The sequence below is a fragment of the Muntiacus reevesi genome, chromosome 15 (assembly GCF_963930625.1).
Source record: "Muntiacus reevesi chromosome 15, mMunRee1.1, whole genome shotgun sequence".
Lineage (NCBI taxonomy): Eukaryota > Metazoa > Chordata > Mammalia > Artiodactyla > Cervidae > Muntiacus > Muntiacus reevesi.
Genome location: NC_089263.1, coordinates 18,144,641 through 18,164,051, shown reverse-complemented (window position 1 = coordinate 18,164,051; position 19,411 = coordinate 18,144,641). Strand labels below are relative to the sequence as shown.

Here is a 19,411-nt window from a genome sequence, read left to right as displayed (position 1 = left end):
GGGCACGTGGGCTGGGTTGCCTCATCTCCTAGGGCTGCCGGCCTGTGGGGAGCTCAGTAGCCAGAGTCAGGACTGACGAAGCTGGCAGCCGGCTCCGTGTCTGGGTGTCCCATCTTTCTTTGCCCCTGCCCCTTCACCTAATCCCTCAAGCCCTCCCCTCCTCAGGTGACGCGTCTGATGTGAATGTTGTAGATTGCAACATCTGTATTTTGGTTCTCACCCTCTGCCCAGAGAATAAACATCCCGGGGACTGGAGTCCAGGGACGGTCCCACAACTTCCGGAGCCACCACCAAATCTGATGCTCTGTGAGGTCATTCATGGGGGCAGGAAGAACTGGCTCTTGGGACACTGAGGTTATTAACTGGGAAGTGCAGGAGAAGGTTGGGACACAAGGGGGGCTAGCCCCCACCGCTGACCCAGCAGAGGCAAGGAGGTAGTGAGGGAGCCCTACGGCCTCCACCGGCTCAGGGGTGTCTCAGAAACGGTCATGTCTGCCTTTGAAGGGCTCTGCCTCTGGCTATGCTGACACTGTTTGAGGACAAGGAGAAGCAGCCCTGGGCAGAGCCCCCACCAGCCTGGCTGTATTACCTAGGGGCTATAAGCCTGATGTGCTGCAGTCCTTGGGATCGCAAAGAGACAGACACAACAGAGCTACTGAACTGAACTGAACTGATGCTCTGAGAAATGGAGTATCTCCTGCCATATCCATAGACAAGGATGTCACCGACATCAGCAGGGTAGCCCTCCAGTGTGATCTGGTGAAGCCTGAGGGCACTCAGGAAGGTGTCTAACAGTCTAACAGTCATCAGACGGCAGCCACCCTCCCTATGGTGAGCCCAAGGGAGCTCAGGTTGTGAAAAGAACACAGGGTACTGGCCCGGGATAGCTGAGATGCATATGAAAGGAATGACTCCAGTGAGCCCAGACTCTTGCATCTTCCCATGCATAGAAAAGCACTGAATTCCTTAACTTGGGATATCTGTGCATGCATGCACACTATGTCAAACTGTTTGCATCCCTATGGACCACAGCCGGCCAGACTTCTCTGTCCATGGGATTCTCTAGGCAAGAATACTTGACTGGGTTGCTGTGCCCTTCTTCAGGGGATCTTCCCAACCCAGGGATTGAACCCACATCTCTTACGTATACCTGCATTGGCAGGCGGGTTCTTTACCACATGCACCACCTGGGAAGCCCTTGGGATATCTGGTTTTCTTTAATTAACAATAATCTTTTGATGCTCAGACTACCCAAAACTTTTGCAAAATTTTTGTTACAAAAGTTCAAAACTTTTGGGTAATTTTTGCAAAACTTTGTTTCAAAACCTCTGTATAACCTGGCTTCTCCCCTCACCTCCTTGGAGCAGTTCTCTCAGGGTCACTTGGGATGCCGTCTCCTGGGCCTGAAATGAAAGTCCTCAATTGTGTCCAGCTCTTTGCAACCCCATGGACGATACAGTCTATGGAATTCTCTAGGCCAGAATACTGGAGTGGGTAGCCTTTCCCTTCTAAAGGGGATCTTCCCAACCCAGGGATCGAACCCAGGTCACCCGCATTGCAGACAGATTCTTTACCAGCTGAGCCACAAGGGAAGCTCAAGAATACTGGAGTGGGTATAAGTCCTAAAAATCCCACTGAATAAAACATAACTCTCATCTTTTTGGTTGTGAATATTTTTTTAAGTCGACAGCTCTCCCAGGCTAGAACTCTGACCCTTTAGAACAATGTCTAGTACATAAGGAGCACTCAGTATCTATTGAATAAATGAGTTACAATTGGGGCAAAAATAGAATCAGCTTTAATGAGGAAATTGTCTCTAGGTACTGGGGTAAGTTTATCACTCCCCTCTTGCTTCCTACCACAGATCCACATGGAACAAGATTTGAGCTGTCAAATCTGACTGCCTCCAAATTGTCACAAAGATTTGCAGCTTGGAAAGGAATTTCCCCAGGTTCTTAATGTATTCACCAAAAGACATTCAGTTTCATTTAACAGACCTCAAAAAGAAAACCAGATACTGGCAAATGTTCAAAGGGTGAGGCATTGTTCCTGTGTTCTTGGTTCAAATTTGAGTTAGAAGTTTTGGTTCCCATTCTGAATGAGCAACTTTTCCTTGAATTCAGACTGTCTGGGGATTTTTTGTTCCTGAAATGTATAAAGGATTGTTACCCTGATTTAAAGAGCAGATGCAAAATTCTTGCTACTTGAACATACATTGAAAAAGTAACTCCCTAAAGAAGGTTGAGCACTGAAGAAATGATACTTTCAAATTGTGGTGCTGGAGAAGACTCCTGAGAGTCCCTTGGACAGCAAGCAGATCAAACCAGTCCATCCTCAAAGAAGTCAACCCTGAATACTCATTGGAAGGACTAATGCTGTAACTCCCATACTTTGACCACCTGATGCAGAGAGACAACTCATTGGAAAAGATCCTGATGTTGGGAAAGACTCAAGGCAAAAAGAGAAGAGGGCAGCAGAGGATGAGCTGATTGGATAGCATCACCAACTCAATGGACACGAATTTGAGCAACCTTTGGGGGATGATGGACAGGGAAGCCTGGCGTGCTGCAGGCCATGGGGTCGCAAAGAGTCGGACATGACTGAGCGACTGAATTAACAACTGTGTGCTGAGGTTGGATACAGGAACTGCTAAAAGCCTAGCGGAAGAATGCCTGACTCCAACCAGGGGATAGGCTGCAGGGTTCCTAGTGGCGACGCTTCCCAGGTTTAACAGTGTCACTCATCAACCAGACCAAGTCCCCAGCTCTCTTTGGGTCAGGTGACAGCAGGAAAGTGAGGCAGTCCTGGCAAACCTCTCAACCTTAGCTGACACATACCCTGCCACAGTTGGCCCATTGGTAGGTCACATACCTGTCCCTACAGGCAATCTGCCTTTGAAATCTAGCTGTCACAAACCCCTAAAATATGTATGTGAATCCCAAAATTACATACCACAGATGGAACCACCTCAAACAGTCAGATATAGCAATTCCATGTGGTTCAACTTAAAACACATCAAACTGTACTAGTGGATTGAATACATTTTTAAATACACAGACACAAAAGAATGAATTAAACTATATACCAATAAATATGTGAAAAAGATGTTCAACATTAAATCAGGAAAGTGCAAATCAAAACCACAAGTAACTACCTCACACCTGTCAAAATGGTTATTACCAGAAAGGTCACAATAACGTATATTGGTGAGGATGTGGAGAAATTGGGACCCTTGTGTAGCCATTGGGAATGTAAAATGGTGCAGTTTACTGTGTAAAACAATATGAGATCCCTTAAAAAATTAAACGCAGAACTACCATGAGCCAGCAATCCTGTTTTCCTGGGTGTATATCCAGAAGAATCAAAAGTAGAGTCCTAGAGAGATACAGTAGCATTTTTAACAATTTTTAACAAACTGCTTGTCCATGGATGGCTGGATAAACAAATGATGGCATGTACATCCAAATGAATTTTACTCAGCCTTAAAATGGAAGGAAATTCTGACACATCCTACAACCTCAGCAATGAACTCTGGGGACATTTTGTTAAATGAAGTAAGCCAGACACAAAAAGGCAAATACTGTAGGATCCCACTTATCATTGTTCAATCATGTCTGACTCTTTGCAGCCCCACAGACTGCAACACACCAGGTTTCCCTGTGCTTCACTATCTCCTGGAGCTTGTTCAAATTCATGTCCTTCGAGTCAGATTTCACTTATATGAGGTATCTAATCAAATACACAAAAGCAAAGTGGAATGGTAGTTGCCAGGAGCTGAAAGGAGAAGGGTCTGAGGGGTTATTGTTTAATGAGCAGTCTCAGTTTTGTAAGATAGTAACAGTTCTGGAGATGAGTTGCATAACAATGTGGGTATGTTTAACACTATTAACTGTACACTTAAAAATGGTTAAGATGATAAATTTTAAGCTGTGTATTTTATATTTAAAACTAAAAAAAAAAATTTAAGATAGAAAGTGAGTACATAGCTTCAAAGAGAAACAAGTTGAGTAAACTTGTGCTCTATAAATGATAGGGTAGTTACATAAAAAAATAAACTACATAAATTCTGTAGCTCTAATATTTTCTTGCCACATCCCAAAGCACCATCTTGAAAACCACCCACCTCAAAGGCCAAAGCACCCAGCAAGACTCGGTGCCCTTGGGTCCCACAACCCCTCCACCAAGCCCCCTCCCACCTCAGCTGGAGATTCAAAGAAAAGGCCATTTCACCCACTTTTATAGTTGAGTTTTATTCCAGAACAGTTTTACAAAGCTGATTTTAAACCCAGTACATCTCCACATGTGAACAACTCCATCCCTCAGCCCAAAGACCAAAGACCCTAAGCAACTGCTCAGCTGTGTGGCGTCAGCTAGGCTTTTAAGGAACCTAGAACAAAGTCCTGGAGGCAGCGGGTCAGTGACTCAGCCAGCTCCCAGAACAGTCTGCGGCCCTACGTTTGCTGTTATGTTTTCAGGAGTGTCTCTCCATCCCTGGCCCTGCTGCTTTGCTCAGATTGATACAAAATCCATGCAGCACAGGAAGAGGGCCCACAGACTCTGAGCTGTCCTCGGTGGCCCACGCCCCACCCACTTGGAGTAGCTACAAGTATAAGTCCTGTCTGAGCAAAAAACGCACAACGTTTGAGAGAGGTGAGTTGTTTTATTTGGGCAAAATGAGGACTGCAGCCCAGGAGACAGCATTCCAGAGCTCTGAGAAACTGCTCTGAGCAGGCAAGGAGTGGAGTCAGGCTATACAGGAGTTTTGAAACAAAGGGCAAGTGGTCTGAACATCAAAATATGATGCTTGTTAAAGAAAAGCAGAAATCTCGGGTTAAGTTTAGTGCTTTTCTATGTATGGGAAGATGCAAGAGTCTGGGCCCAAGCTGAAATCATTCCTTTGATTTGTGCCTCAGCTCTCTGGGGCCGGTATTCTGTGTTTCACATCCTGAGTTTTCTTAGGGCTCACCTGTAGGGAGTGGCCAGTCTGATGACTGCTAGATAGCCGGTATTCTTTTCAGCAGGTGTTCAGCTTCCTCAGGGTTCACCAGTTCACTGTTTAAGGGCTGCAATCTGCCATTGCTGATGACTGTGACTTCCTTTGTTTACTGATAAGGCTGGAAATATTTCATTTCTTGGGGCAAAGCTCTTAAATGGCCCCAGGGTGTGTTCAGGTGTTACTTGGAAGAACCTAACACTAATCCTTAAGAAAACACAGCTCACAGAGCCTAACAACCCTGTGAGGTAGGTGGTACCCTTATCCTCATTTTACAGATGAGGGATCAGACTTGAGTGAAGTCACACACTTGCCTAGGTCTCAAAGCTATTAAGTGGCGAGCTAAGATGGGGCTCAGAATTTCTGTGTGACTTGAGCTCTCGGGTACCCCAATACCACAAAACTGGTCCTTAGGGAAAAAGGACAGAGGGGTGGGAGATGAATCCTGACAGAGAACATTTTTAGTAATTTAGAGAAAAACCACCCATTCACCCAACCACACGTGGTGGGGGCACCCACCCAAGTGCGGGCACAACTACACAGCTGTCACTGCCCAGTCTAACCCTGGCAGACCTGCCCTCTGCACCCCTAGAGACCTGTGGTCTTGCTCTCAACAAATAAAGATCCCAGTGGGCAATTCTGCAGAGGGGTCCCAGAATTTAAACTGTACTACTGTTTCTCAGACTTCTGTTTGAGAGCCTAGTGCTGAGTGGGCAGGAGGAATGCCTGACTTGGGTCAAGATACATATGCCAGTCTCCACCCAGAGCTTATCTGCCTTCCCTCCTCCCAGAGCACCTGGGGACTTCTGCCTGCAAGCAGGCGAGGACCCAGCTCCTGGTGATCTGAGATCTCTGCTGTCCCGCTGCTGCCAGAGTTCCAGTTCAGAAAGGGACAAAATGGCCTTGGAGTGGCCTTAACTGTATAGCCTCAGGGCATATTTATTCTCTTGAAAGTGACTCTGGAGGAAGAGGTAGCTGGTGACAACAGGAAGAAAACTTTGCCCCAGGTCACTGGGTGGAGATAAGAGAACTCTGGAATATTGACACCCCCACCCACCACCAAGGAGGGAGACATGAACCCTTTAGAGAGCACAGCATGAGGGTGGGGGCAGCCAGTGATGTCATCTGTTGGCGCATTCCCTACTTCTGCTGGGTTCGAGCCCACCTGCCATTTTCACGGCCATTAGCAAAACCACAGGAGTTGGGGAGGGAGGGCTGTGCTGCAGGCAGGTGGTCCCGCTCTTCAGACCCTGGGGGCAGCCAAGCATCCTGCCCCAGGCGCTCTCCCGTTCTGCTCCCCAAGGGAGCTTCTCCTCCTTCACTCCCGTCTGCCCGGCACCTCCCCCGTGTCTCCGCTGGTGCCCTGGGCCAGGTCCTCCGGCCAGTACTGGTCCTCCATGTACTGCTCCATGTCCGTGCTGCTGTCAGGCTCTCTGTCCTCCGGGGAGGCCCGGAGGCTGCTGGCCACCTGCTGCTCCCACTGCACCTCCACCAGCCGGTAGAGCTCCATGGCTGTCACGGCGTCTTCTACTGACGAGTGCCCGTGCTGGCCCACCTGCGGACGAGAGCCCCTGCGTCACTGCCCGTGGTCCTGGGGGGACGTCAGGCGCCCCGGGCTCTGGGTCCAGGCCCAAAGACGTGTACTCTCAGAACACGGGTGCACAGCCGGGTTCAGTGAGAAGGACGTGGGTCCCAGTCATACAGAAGAGCGCTGGAACGCCAGTGGTATCACAAGCCATCTCTTGCACCTATTTCCTTAAATATAAAAACTGGTTTAAAAATCCCTGATTCTGGGCTTCCCGGGTGGCTCAGTGGTAAAGAATCTGCCTGCCAGTGCAGGAGACGTAGGTTCATTCCCTAGTCTGGGAAGATCCCCCAGGCTGCGGGCTTAGCCCACGCCCTGCAACAAGAGAAATCACTGCATCGAGAAGCCTGTGCACCACAACCAGAGTGGCCTCCACGCGTCGCAACTGGAGAAGGTCCACAGGCAGCAATGAAGATTTACTCGATGCAGTCATATGGAATAAATAAATACATAAAATCCAATTCAGATGGAATAATGAATGTGAAACACAGGAGGAGCAAGAGTGACCAGGTACCCCTGACCACTCCTGGTTGCAAGAGTTCTACATGTGAACAAGAGGACAGAAGCAGGAACTGGGTGGGAGGTGGATCTAAAGAGAGCAGCCTGGGAGCGGGTGGCTGACGGTCACAACCTACTGGAAAGCAGAAGGGTGGAGAGAAAACACCCAGGGCTGCGTGTACACCCGGGAGTCCCAGTACCAGGCTGGGGAAGCGGCGGGCCCCGCACTGCCCGCCCGTGGCCCCTGGCTCCCCCCTCCCGCTCCCCTCCGGCCCCACGCACCTGGATCTTCTTGTGCAGCAGCTGCAGGGCCAGGTCCTTAAGAGAGACACGATTCCGGACGTGGAGCCCTGGCTGGCTGAGGAGGCTGGGGACAGAAGTGGTATCCCGGGTCTGGCCCCGAGGGTGGATGTACTTGAGGGCCTGGAAATCATTGTGCAGGGCATGACCCACCACCACCTTGCCCTTCAGGAGCTTGAGGACCTGTGAACAGAGGAGGACTTAGGAAGGGCCACATCCTGACACCCTGAGCAGTGGTCCAGGGACCCCTCTGGGGGGAGGCAGTATAGACAGGGGTGACCATGGGCCCCACAGTTAATCAGGCTGCTCAAAGTTTGAATGCAGTCCTTGGCTCACTACTCACTATCACCAGGGGCCTGTTTAAGCTTCCCCCGCACCTGCAAAATGGGAAAGCTGGCAACCGCATTGATCGGGTGGCTGTGAGACTAAGGAGCTCTTAGATGGGTAGGTTACCCCGGGTAGGTTACCCCAGACAAGCATATTTCCTTCTGGCCCAGCCTCTTCTCAGCCTGGAAGACTTAGCCACATCCCACCCCCTCCCGCCCACTTCCATCCCCAACTTCCACCAGCTCCTCTCAAGGCAGGTCTCAGCTTTAAACATCAGGAGGCCTCCCCGGCTGCCACCAGGACCCCTGCTGTTCTCTCCTTTGGGGGACTAACCATGTTGTCTAAGTACACGTTCAGCTCCTCATGGCCTGTTCAGCTGCCCCTCAGTGTAAGCTCACTGTAAAATGCAGGGACATGTGTGCCTAGACTAGCGGTGCCCAGTGACAGTTCAGCTCACAGGAGGCAGTCCGGGCAGACGTGCCAGGTGAAGTCACAGAACTGTGCCAGGCACTGGAGACACGCGACCAAGGACAGCTCTTTCAGCACTAATGCAGCAGTCCCTGTCTTCTGGATTCTGTCCCTGTGTCCCTCTGCTGTCCAGGACTCCCACCTCTCATCCTCGGAACCTGCTCTCTGGCTCAGCTCAGACCATCTGCACAGGGTGAGCCTCTCTTTCCTGCCTTCCAAGGGAGGCCACATCCAGGGCCACGGGCCTGCAAACCCCTCGAGCCCTCTTCCCTGGGCTCGCATCTCCTTATCACCCGCTGCCAGCCTCCCACAGCCACCTCTGCTGGCGACACATGGTTTATCACTAAACTCAGCTTTCATAGCATATGGATAAGGCACATTTAGACTTCAGTGGTAGGGATGGACCACCACCCCACACACATACACAACAAGCCACACGGTGGGAAGGGACCCAGCACACCCCATTCATACTGGCTCGGAGTGTGGGCCGATCCAGCGCGGGCCTGCTCTTGGCAGGCCGAGAGACGTCCCAAAGAGCTGGGGGTCACCACGTCTGCCTTCCTGCTGCCTCTATTCCTAATCAGCTCACTTGAAATATCCTTTTAAAAGAAATGCTTATACTGTATCTGCTGTGAAAAAGGAAGACACAAGATGACTTGTACCAGTATTCCCTAAATGTACCTCATCCCAAGAATAAACCAGAAATGTTAAGTATAGCTTTACTATAATGCTTGGTTTAAAAATGCAAAATGGTCCAACGTGGTTGATGTGACTTGAGAATAATGCAAATTTTGCCCTTGATAAACACTGAGTGAATGCAAAAACCATACCCAGCTTAGCAGAGCCACAGGGGAATCACAAAGTGCCCACACCTCGGAAGTCTACCTGCCAGCTTAGCTCACCTGTATGCTGCCCACACCTGGCTTCCTACTTCCTGACTTCAGGTAACACCCTTAACCACTCCACCACAGCATAAGCCACCATCCTCCAGACAGCTACTTCCCTGAGCGCTCCAGGTCTTATCAAGGCAAGTTCAGTTCAGTCACTAAGTCGTGTCTGGGTCTTTTCAAGGCAAGTTCAGTTCAGTTCAGTCACCAAGTCATGTCTGACTCCTGATGACCCCAGGGACTGCAGCACATTAGGATTCCCTGTCCTTCACTATCTTCCGGAGTTTGCTCACAAAGCACCATATCAGTGTATTTATACTTTCCTTAACCACTGAGCCTGTGCAAAACTGTGCTTCCACTGTTACTACATTTCTATTTTTTTATCTGGGGGGTTATTGATAAAGTTAAAATGTTGTGTCTCTAACCCCATTTTCCCCATCAGCTCTGGGGTATTTATCGTGCAGGTTTGTACAACACGATGGTTTTTAGAAACACACATCAGATCCCTCCCAAGACCTAGAGACTTGCAGGATCAGAATCTCTACAGAGAGGATCTGGGACAAGAATCCAAGATTGTTAATAAGGATTTAGGTATATTTCCTATGCTCAAGGATGTTTGGGAGTTCCTGGCATGTTAGTGTGGTCCCAACCACAGATTAATTTTCCTCAAAGCAGTGAGTCCCTTGGACAGTAAGGAGATCAAACCAGTCAATCCTAAAGGAAATCAACCCTGAATATCCATTAGAAGGACTGATGCTAAAGCTGAAGCTCCAATACTTTGGCCACCTGATGGGAAGAGCTGACTCACTGGAAAAGACCCTGATGCTGGGAAAGATGGAAGGCAGGAGGAGAAGGGGACGACAGAGGATGAGATGGCTGGATGGCATCACCAACTCAAAGGACATGAGTTTCAGCATACTCCGGTAGATGGTGAAGGACAGGGAAGTCTGGCATGACGCAGTCCATGAGGGCACAAAGAGTGGGATACGACTTAGTGACTGAGCAACAACAAAGCAATGAAAAACTAACATAAAAAAATACCAAAAAACACCTGAAGGTGATAGCGCTATGGACCTTACACATTTTATGCAGACATGTAGTACTTTTATAACAGAAGAAGAAAATGTGGAGTTTAAGCTGTTTCCCACCTTGTGGAAAAGGCAGAGCCTTTCCACACACACTACCATGCGGGACAGCCAGCAATCGCTCCATGCAGGTGAGGCAGGATTTCTACTCACCCTTTCCTATGGAGAGGAAACCCACTGTTTGAAGAAGCTTAGTAAGGTTCCCAAGGTCTCTCTGCTTCCAGAGGCTACGGTGTTAACTCAGACCCGGGCTAAGCCCCCTGTCCTGCCCTCACCTCTTTCTGGGCCACCTGGAAGGGGATGGCTTTGCGCATGTGCTGCCGGGTGATGCCGCTCCAGCGCGTGCGGTAGTCCACGATGGGCATCTCAGGCCGGACGTATTTGTCGTAGAGGACCTCACCGTGGTAACTCACCACGGAGCAGCGGGCCAGCTCGCTCACCCGCCCTCGGGGTCCCGTGCCCACCATCTCGCAGTCGATGGCCACGCACTTGCTGGGCAAGGGGCCGGCAGAGTCCCTGGGGGCTGGCTTTCTGCTGCACCCAGCACCTCCAGATTCAGCCCGCGGACGCTGTCTCGCACTGCTGGTGGCTTCTGCACCTGGCGGGGCCCTGGGCAGCATAGGCAGAGGGGAGGGTCCTGGCTCCAGGTGTGGGCTCAGCAGCCCCTGCTCCTGTAGCAAGGCCTTCCGGGCCATGAAGCGCTGGTGCTGTCGGCTCTTCCTCTTGTGCTTCCTCCGAAGCACATCCTTGCCACTCGGGCTGGCCAGGGAAGGGCTCGGGCACTGCGCTGACTCAGGAGCTTCCTGGGGTACCATCCCCATCTGTGCACCGCTCAGGGCCAGGGAGGCCTGGCAGGTGATCTGCCAACAGGGCAGCAGCCTGGGAGAGAAACAGGGCAGAGGGGCGAGGTGAGGAGTAGGCCCGGCCAGCCTGCCCCTCCACACTCCCTCCCTTCAGCCAGGGCTCAAGATCCCAGACAAAGTCAAGAACCTGTACTAATGATAACTGCACTCAGAGAGTCAATATCACCTGCAAAATCACTGTCTTAAGTACTTTACATAGAATCACTCAATCTTTCCAACAATTAAAAAAGGTATTATTATCCGCATATTGTAGGTACAGAAACTGAGGCATCAAGGCTTAGTAATTCATCTAATTAATAAACAAAGGCTGATGTGAACCCAGAACCCAGGCTTTCAGATTCCACGCCATAGCCTACCCCCAACATTGTTAGTTTAAACTAAAAATTATGAAAAACTTTTAGAGAGCTGTTAAGAGAAAATAAACAAAATGAGAAAATAAAGATTACAGAGATGTTACATATATACAAAATCCCATTTTAGATAAACAAACAAAAGCTTTATGCAATGTAAAGGTACAGACCCACAGTAGAACCTAGAGAAACTATTTCACAGGAAGCCCACAAGTGTTGTATTTTTGTTATGTGTTAACCAAAATGACATATCTATTATATGACTTTCTAATTCACTCATCATAACACTGTCTACAAACCTTTAACATAGTTGGATTTGTAGTTTAATCATGGAGGCCTACAGGCATAGGTGTGCTGGTAAACCAGCTCAAATCTAAAAAGGAGAAACAGAAAAAAGCCCTGATTTAAAGTGCTGTAGACTTCCGTGGTACCTCCTCTAAGCTCTCCATGCCTGAATGCTGGGTTGACAGGAGATGCTGTCACACACCATGGTCACAGGAAATAGTTGTTTGCTCGCGTAGGTTTACAAACCCCATGCAGTAAGACCGGCATCTTCCCAGTCGTCAAGGATGCAGCCTGGGAAACCTCATCTCATTTGCTGTGCTAAGTCAGCTGGTAGATTTTGAACAGACCAGAAAACCAGCGCTTTGAAGCAGGCAGAGCAGGGACTAACTCAACTCAGAGTAACTACCTAACCAATTCAGGTTCTTTGCATGTAAAATGGAAAGAACCCACCCTTCCCTTGTGAAGAGGAAATGGCAAAATCCATGTGTGCTAGGATTTGCATGTATTTTTAAAAATTATTATTTTAAAAGTCACTGAAGTATAATTGATTTACAAGGTATTAATTTCAACTGTATAACAAAGTGATTAGTTACACACACACACACATATTCCTTTTCATGTGCTTTTCCATTATGATTTATCACAGGATATTGAATATAGTTCCCTGTGCTATACAGGGGGCTTCCCCAGTGGGTCAGTGATAAAAAAAAAATCCACCTGCAACACAGGAGGCGAGGGTTCTATCCCTTGGTCATGAAGATCCCCTGGAGGAGGGCATGGCAACCCACTCCAGTATTATTGCCAGGAAAATCCCATGGACAGAGGAAGCTGGTGTGCTGTAGTCCTTGGGGTCACAAAGAGGTGGACATTACTGAGCAACTGAGGAGCAGCAGCAGTGCTATACTTGTTTATCCATCCCCCATGTAATCACTTGCTAATCCCAAACTCCCAATCCTTCCCTTCCCCACCCCATTATTTCAGTCTCTTGGTTCATTAATCCGTCTTTCATCTAGACTATATACTTTGATGTAGCCTTTAAAATCTTTATAGGTGACCAATTTTAGTTGCAACTGTATTCATGAAAATGCTATTCCTAGTACATCTGATTAAAATTGAGCTGCTCATCCTTAACTCCTGAATCAACTATTCTTCATAGTATCAAAGGGATTTTCTGTGGAGTCAGCACAGTGTCATATCCTAGGCTTTCCACTGGTTAGTATATATTTGTATTGTGGCCAAATCCCCATTATGCTACATATTTACATTTATTATATGTATATATTATAAACCCCTGCATACACCCACACATACACATAAATATATGAAAGGAACCGTGACTCTCACCAGGCCAGGTATTTAAAAAGCAGAAGCGCTAAGTTAGAGAAGACCTGGCAGTGAAGGAGACACTTTGAAGGGCATGCAGACAGAGAAAAATATGGACACAAAGTCCAAGAGGCGGGACAGATTCATGGTGGGAAAGCAAGGATTTGGGTGCAGCAACTGGAAAGAAAGGAGGTAGGGGGCGAGGAGATGGGGACAATAAGAGAGAACTGTCCCTGGAGAAAAGCCAACGTTGGGACTTCATCCAAAGGTGATGGGAACCATCAATCTCCAGAGTTCTAGGGAGAGGGGGACAGGATCACAACTGCCTTAAAGGAAGAAACCTGGAGAAAGAACATAGAGTCTGCGCAAGGGCAGCAGAGATTAAGAGAAATGGGAGGAGAGATGCTGCCAATGGTGATTAAGAGAGATTAAGAGAAATGGGAGGAGAGATGCTACCAATGGTGATGCTACCATTTGGGCCAGAGGGGAGTCTCTGTGACCCATCCTCTCTCTGCTTCCTGATCACTTCCCCCAAGAACTCTTCTTTTTAAAGGGGCTCTCAACTATAATCAACTTCTTCATATTCACAAGTCACCTACTGAGGCTGACAGATACAGAACCTCAACTTGCCTCAGCCCAGTAATGGGAAGAATGAGGTCTAAGAAGACAGAGATCCTATAATAACTGCCTTCTGTAGGGGAGGAGGGACCTTGTCCTTCTCTGAGATGACTAAGGACCCTGCAAGGTCAGGAGCCGAGGCAGGACTAGGGTCAATGGCCTCTCTAAACCTGTTGACAAGGTATCAAAGAAGCCAGAAAAAGGTGGCATGGTGGTAAATAATTCACCTGCCAGTGCAGGAGACGCAGGATCGCTGGGTCGGGAAGATCTCCTAGAGAAGGAAACAGCAACCCACTCCAGTATTCTTGCCTGGGAAGAGGAGTATTCTTGCCTCCAGAGGAGCCTGGAGGTCCATGGGGTCGCAGAGTCACATGCAGGAGGGAAAAAAAAAAAGGTCTCAGTGGCTCTTTGTTCCAAGAAATAAAAGCAGTCCTCTTCTACATGTCCTGACCTAGCTGACACATCAGAACCAACAATTAATCATCAAGGGAACACAGTCCTCATCTCGGGCTGCCACATGGAGCTCAGTGAAGCCAGGGAAAAGCGAAGGCTCAAACAACAAATTTTTCAGTGAAACAAACAAACCTCTCTCCAGCCCAGAACCAACATCTGAATCAGCAGCCACCAGGCCTTTGGACAAAGGAACGGCAAAGTCAGAATCGCCAGTGGCCTCAGGGCCACCAACTTGATGGCTATCAGGAAGATGGGCAGTTCTAGACCCTGCTCTGGCACTAAAGAGCTGGATGAACAGGACCAAGACACTGTCTCCTAACTCGGGGGTCCCCAACCTCTGGGTCACAGACCAGTACCTCCTGTCAGATCAGCAGCCCCATTAGATTAGAAAGAGATATAACGCACTTGAATCATCCAGAAACCATCCGCCCCACCTTCCCAGTCCATGGAAAAATTTGTCTTCCACGAAACCGGTCCCTGGTGCCAAAAAGTTAGGGATGGCTGACCTAACTTAAAACTAGGGTTTATTAAACCCAGCGTCGAATTAGGTTAGGGACCTCCACAAAGCAGTTCATTATTAGAAACAATGAAGACGTCTGTTTAAAAAGTCTGATTTCCAGGCCTACCCCCACACCTTAACTGCCATTTGGGGGAACGGGCCCTGGAATCTGTATTTCAAAGACTGCACGGCCCCGCCCCCCTCCGCCCCCGCAACAGGACGGTAATAATCGCCGGAATTTGAGAAAAGCTGGCTCGATGAGATCCCCTGTGCTACTGAAAAGTTAAAACGAGACGAGAAAGTCCGAGGAGAGCCTGTTCATTCTCTCGCGGCCGCCGGCGTCCCGGGGAGTGACGTGCGGAAGGCCCGGCCTCACCAGGAAGGGACTGAGGCACTGGTCATTCAGGGGTCGCGGCTGCCCGGCCAACGCCCACCAGGCCGGGCCCCACTGCCCAGCGCCGCCCACTCAGGCCTGAGACCCCAGAGCAGGGCGCGATGCGGGCCAGGAGGCGCCCCGGACCGGGCCTGCACTCCTGGGGCCCCAGGAGCCAAGCCGGCCCGGCCGGGAGTCCCCCTGCCACAAGTCGGGGGCGGACACACCTCGCGGGGCCCCTCCGCAGCCTGGACAGGTCGCACCAGCCCGCCCCACCCCGTGACCCCCGACAGAGTCCCGAGATTACCTGAAGGCCCCGCGAGTCTCCTCACGCCAGCACGTGGCGTCCAGGGAGCCGGCAGCTGCGACACGCCCGGGCAAGCTCCGCTGCGGCCGCCCGCCTATTGGCTAGTTGGACGGCAGCGCCCGCCTAAGGCCTCTTCTGATTGGTCGGAAGCCTGGCTCGCTGCCGGTTGGCACTTAGGAGCATAAAGGGCGGGAACTCCTAGAGGGGCGTGGTTTGTGCCCAGGCTGGCCCCGCCCGCGGAAAATTTTAAAGCCGACTGTAGGGGACTGGCCTTTTTTCTCGCCAGGGTCCGCTCCCACCTAGGTCCCCAGGCTCCAATTCATCCTCCTCCCTGGGTGGGGATGTGGACTCTTATGGGCTCCGTGCCACTAAAGGCAGAATGACTTACGGAGTACACACCCACAGTTGCAGAAGGTGGCCCCTACCTCCTCCGGTGTTGAGGAGACTGGGTGAAATAATAATATACCTGATGAGCACTAAGGAAAGATTTTTTTAAAAATTAGGATTGCTCCTTCGGTGCTATTTTTTTCATAGATCCTTTTGCAGTACTTTATTCATAAGTAATAAGTTCCTAGTATGGGCTCCGCAATTGGATACATAGAATAAACACTATCAGTGGAGATACTACTTGCTCACAGTGGCACAGTAACAGAGGTTAACAGCTAACTTACTGCAACGTGAATAATAAAAACAATAATAAAGAGCGTGCATTTATTATTGAGCATTAACAGTATGCCAGGCAATACACCCATTTAGTCTAACTCTTTGATATATTATTTCTGTTTTACAATTAAGGAGATTGACATTTAAGGAAATTAAGGAAAAATAGCTCGAATCCAAACTAAGAACCTTACCTAAGAAGTCAGATTCCTTCTAGCTCCATTTTGCAATCAGCAGTGGCATTGCAAGGTAACCAGAGGCTCAGGGGTACATGGACCTATTTCTGACCAGAATACAGATTTAAGGGGAGCAGGGCAAAGGATAAGGCCACTAGAGAGATAAGCATTTCTACTCAGATTCCTGAAGGTTTGGGGGAACTGGAAAGAGTTTCAGCCAGAGTTGGTTCACCAGCAGATTTACATTTGGGGGAGCTCACTCTGGCTGCAATATGAGAGGAACGGACCATGCCTGGAGAAAGAGGAGTGGGAGCAGGGTGACTGTGGACAGTGAGGCAGGATAAGATCCTGGTGGCCAAAGTGATGCATGCGTGGGTGCCTGCTCAGTTGTGTTCGACTCCTTGGACCCCATAGACTGTAACCCACCAGCTCCTCTCTTCATGGGGTTTCCCAGGCAAGAATACTGAAGTGGGTTGCCATTTCCTTCTCCAGAGATCTTCCCGACACAGGGATCAAACCTGCATCTCTTGTATCTCCTGCCTTGGCAGACAGATTCTTTACCACTACGCCATGGGGGCAGACCAGCCAGAGTGCTAGGCAGGGAGGATGAAGAGCTTGGGACAGATTCCTGAGCTCCTTAGGAGGCAACATTGAGAGGACAGACAGAAGGAAGGAATGCAGAGCAGCTGTTTTCAGAGGCAACTTTGTCAGAGGCAACTCTGGTGACAAGAAAGGTTTTAAGAGAGCCACTTATCAGATCCTCGATTCCCATGGGACTAGACCTGGGAATGGAACTGGAGTCTTTAAAGTCCAGCTTCCCTCTCCCCTTGTATAACCAGCTGTCTCCCACCTCACAAAGGAAAGTCACACACACATTCAGTCTAGGCTTTACTCTGCAACATTACCCTGGGAAATAAAGGCATCTCTGGGGGAAGAATAAAAATAAGACTGTTCTAAATATGAATTGGGCTTCCCAGGTGGCTCAGCAGCAAGGAATCACCTGTCAAGCAGGAGACATGGGTTCTATCACAGGATCAGGAAGATCCCCTGGAGAAAGAAATGGCAACCCACTCTAGTATTCTTGCTGGGAAATCCAATGGACAGAGGTCCATGGGGTCACAAGAGAGTTGGACATGACTTGGCAACTGAACAGCAATAATAATGGGTTATTATTGACGACTGGCAAGAAACCCTTCTACAAGTCTGTTGGTTTCTGATTCTTTGCTTTCACTATGATCCAAGGAGGATTTAATCATTTTGTCAGCTAATAGGTCATTAAAAATATTGTTTTGAGGTTGGGTAATTATCAGGAATCAAAAGAACTGAGACACTGCTAGGAAAACCTCCTCCCACTTCTGTCTTTTACCTGAACAATGTTTATCAGTGCTTATATCCTTAAAAACAAAACAGAAGGCCCAACTCTTTCTCATTCTAGCAAAAAGTCTATTCATCCCTGGACTTATAAACTTAATGGAAAAAATAACTGGTTCAATCTATCTCCTAAAGGGACACATTTCCGATGGCATTTCTAGTGAAAATTTACTTTTTATGTTTAAAGATTATTGCTTGTACAATGAAATGCTGTGTATTTATCATTTGCTCATTTACAATACAAATGATTGCAACAATATCTCAGTCTGGAAGGAAAAAATATGACACTTAGACCCCTATGGGTCACAAGACAGAAAAAAAGAATCACACTTGGAACCTTTATGGTCACAAGACATTTTTCTAGTGTTAACAAGTTCAAATGGATGTCCATAATTTTGTGGCATTAAAATGTGATCAGGTTCTCCAGAAAATATTGCCAAACATGAAAATATGATGCTAGGATAAACCACCATAGCAGAAGGTGAATGGAAATATAAGTTGAAGAACAAAGAATGTTGCACATAAATAAAAAAACAAATCCAGATTAAGCAAACAGAAACTTTTTGAAAGGATTAGGGGGGTGAATGGTTGGGAGGGGAGATTTATTGCAATAGAGAAAATGCTCTGCTAATTCTCAAGAGTTAGGCAAAAAGAGTTTTCTTTTATGAGGAGGAGAAAACAGGGCCAGAAAGAATACATTGTGGAAGCAAGAGTGACCAGATTTTTTTGTATCAGTAGATATTAGATTTGGAGATTGTTTTACCCTGAGGCCAGTCTATTCTCTGGAGGAGTCCAGAGGGATTATAAACTGGCTCTGGGTGGGCCAAGGTTCAAGGGACCTGAAGGAAGAAAAAAGCTTAACCAATGTTTGGTTATAAACATTTTATTCCAGTTGATCCATAGGTCCAACAGTTTAGTTAATCACGAATGAGGCAAAGAATAGTAATTTGGAGTGGCGGTGCCAGGACTCAATCCAGGAGTCATATGGGGCACTGTATTTCTTTGCAGTAACTATTTTCTGGAACACAAAAGGATAGGGGAAATTTCTTCACCATTGATGTTTTCCAGGAGCACAGGGCTCAGATAAAATTTAACATTGTCAGTAAGAGTTTTTTCATGTATTTAAAAAAATGGTTAATGTTGGTATCAAACTGCTACGATATATACAGCAGTTTGAAAAAAATCTTTAAAATTTTTTAAAGATTTTTTTACACAGACCATTTGAAAATTCTTATTAAATGTGTTACAATATTGCTTCTGCTGTTTATGTTCTGGTTTTTTGGCCACTAGGCATATTGGATTTTAGCTCCCCAGCCAGGGATCAGACCCAAACCCCCTGCACCGGAAGACTGAGTCTTAACCACTGGACCTCCAGGGAAGTCCCTGTTGTTCAACCTTTCCGTCACATCCAACTCTTTCGGAACCTGTGGACCATAGCACGCCAGGCTTCCCTGAATTCCACTATCTCTCAGAGTTTGCTCAAACTCATATCCATTGAGTCGGTGATGCTATCCAACCATCTCATCCCCTGCCTCCCTCTTCTCCTTTTGCCTTCAATCTTTCCCAGCATCAGGGTCTTTTCCCATGAGTCGGCTTTTCACATCAGGTGGTCAAAGTATTGGAGCTTCAGTTTCAGCATCACTCCTGCCAGTGAATACAGATACATTTTTTTTTAAGTTGTCAATATTTACAATACAGCCTTTGTATCTATCAAGACTTATGACAAAATATTATCAAGCAAAAAAGTTGAAAATCCACAAGTATACAATATGGATAGCCCAATATGGGCATATCTTGTTTGTAAATAGCAATACATCCAACTCCAAACTTTAGGGCCCTCACCCTCCCATTCCTTAAATGAAACTACCTCCTCCTTCCACAAAGAATGGGGCTCCTCTATAACAGACCGCTTTGAGCTGGGCTTGATGAGGGAAAGCCCATGATCCAAGTCCTGTCCTTTCTCCCTCTATCTTGTCAATCAAGAAGCTCT

The 19,411-nt window shown here is 48.1% G+C and overlaps 1 protein-coding gene across 4 annotated transcripts; it reads right to left on the bottom strand.

The window, feature by feature from the left end:
* Positions 1–4,234: 4,234 nt before the first annotated feature.
* Positions 4,235–15,295, bottom strand: AEN (apoptosis enhancing nuclease). Of its 4 annotated transcripts, XM_065906361.1 has the most exons (6): positions 15,215–15,281; positions 13,810–13,925; positions 11,656–11,729; positions 10,419–11,022; positions 7,359–7,559; positions 4,235–6,548 (listed from the first exon to the last, which is right to left on the bottom strand). In XM_065906361.1, exons 4-6 carry the CDS (start codon positions 10,962–10,964, stop codon positions 6,312–6,314), a joined length of 984 nt encoding a protein of 327 aa, XP_065762433.1. In that variant the 5' UTR covers positions 10,965–11,022; positions 11,656–11,729; positions 13,810–13,925; positions 15,215–15,281; the 3' UTR covers positions 4,235–6,311. The 4 variants fall into 4 exon arrangements, with proteins under 4 accessions (XP_065762433.1, XP_065762432.1, XP_065762435.1 ...); XM_065906360.1 differs by lacking the exon at positions 13,810–13,925 and having other exon boundaries at positions 15,215–15,290; XM_065906363.1 differs by lacking the exon at positions 11,656–11,729.
* Positions 15,296–19,411: the final 4,116 nt, after the last annotated feature.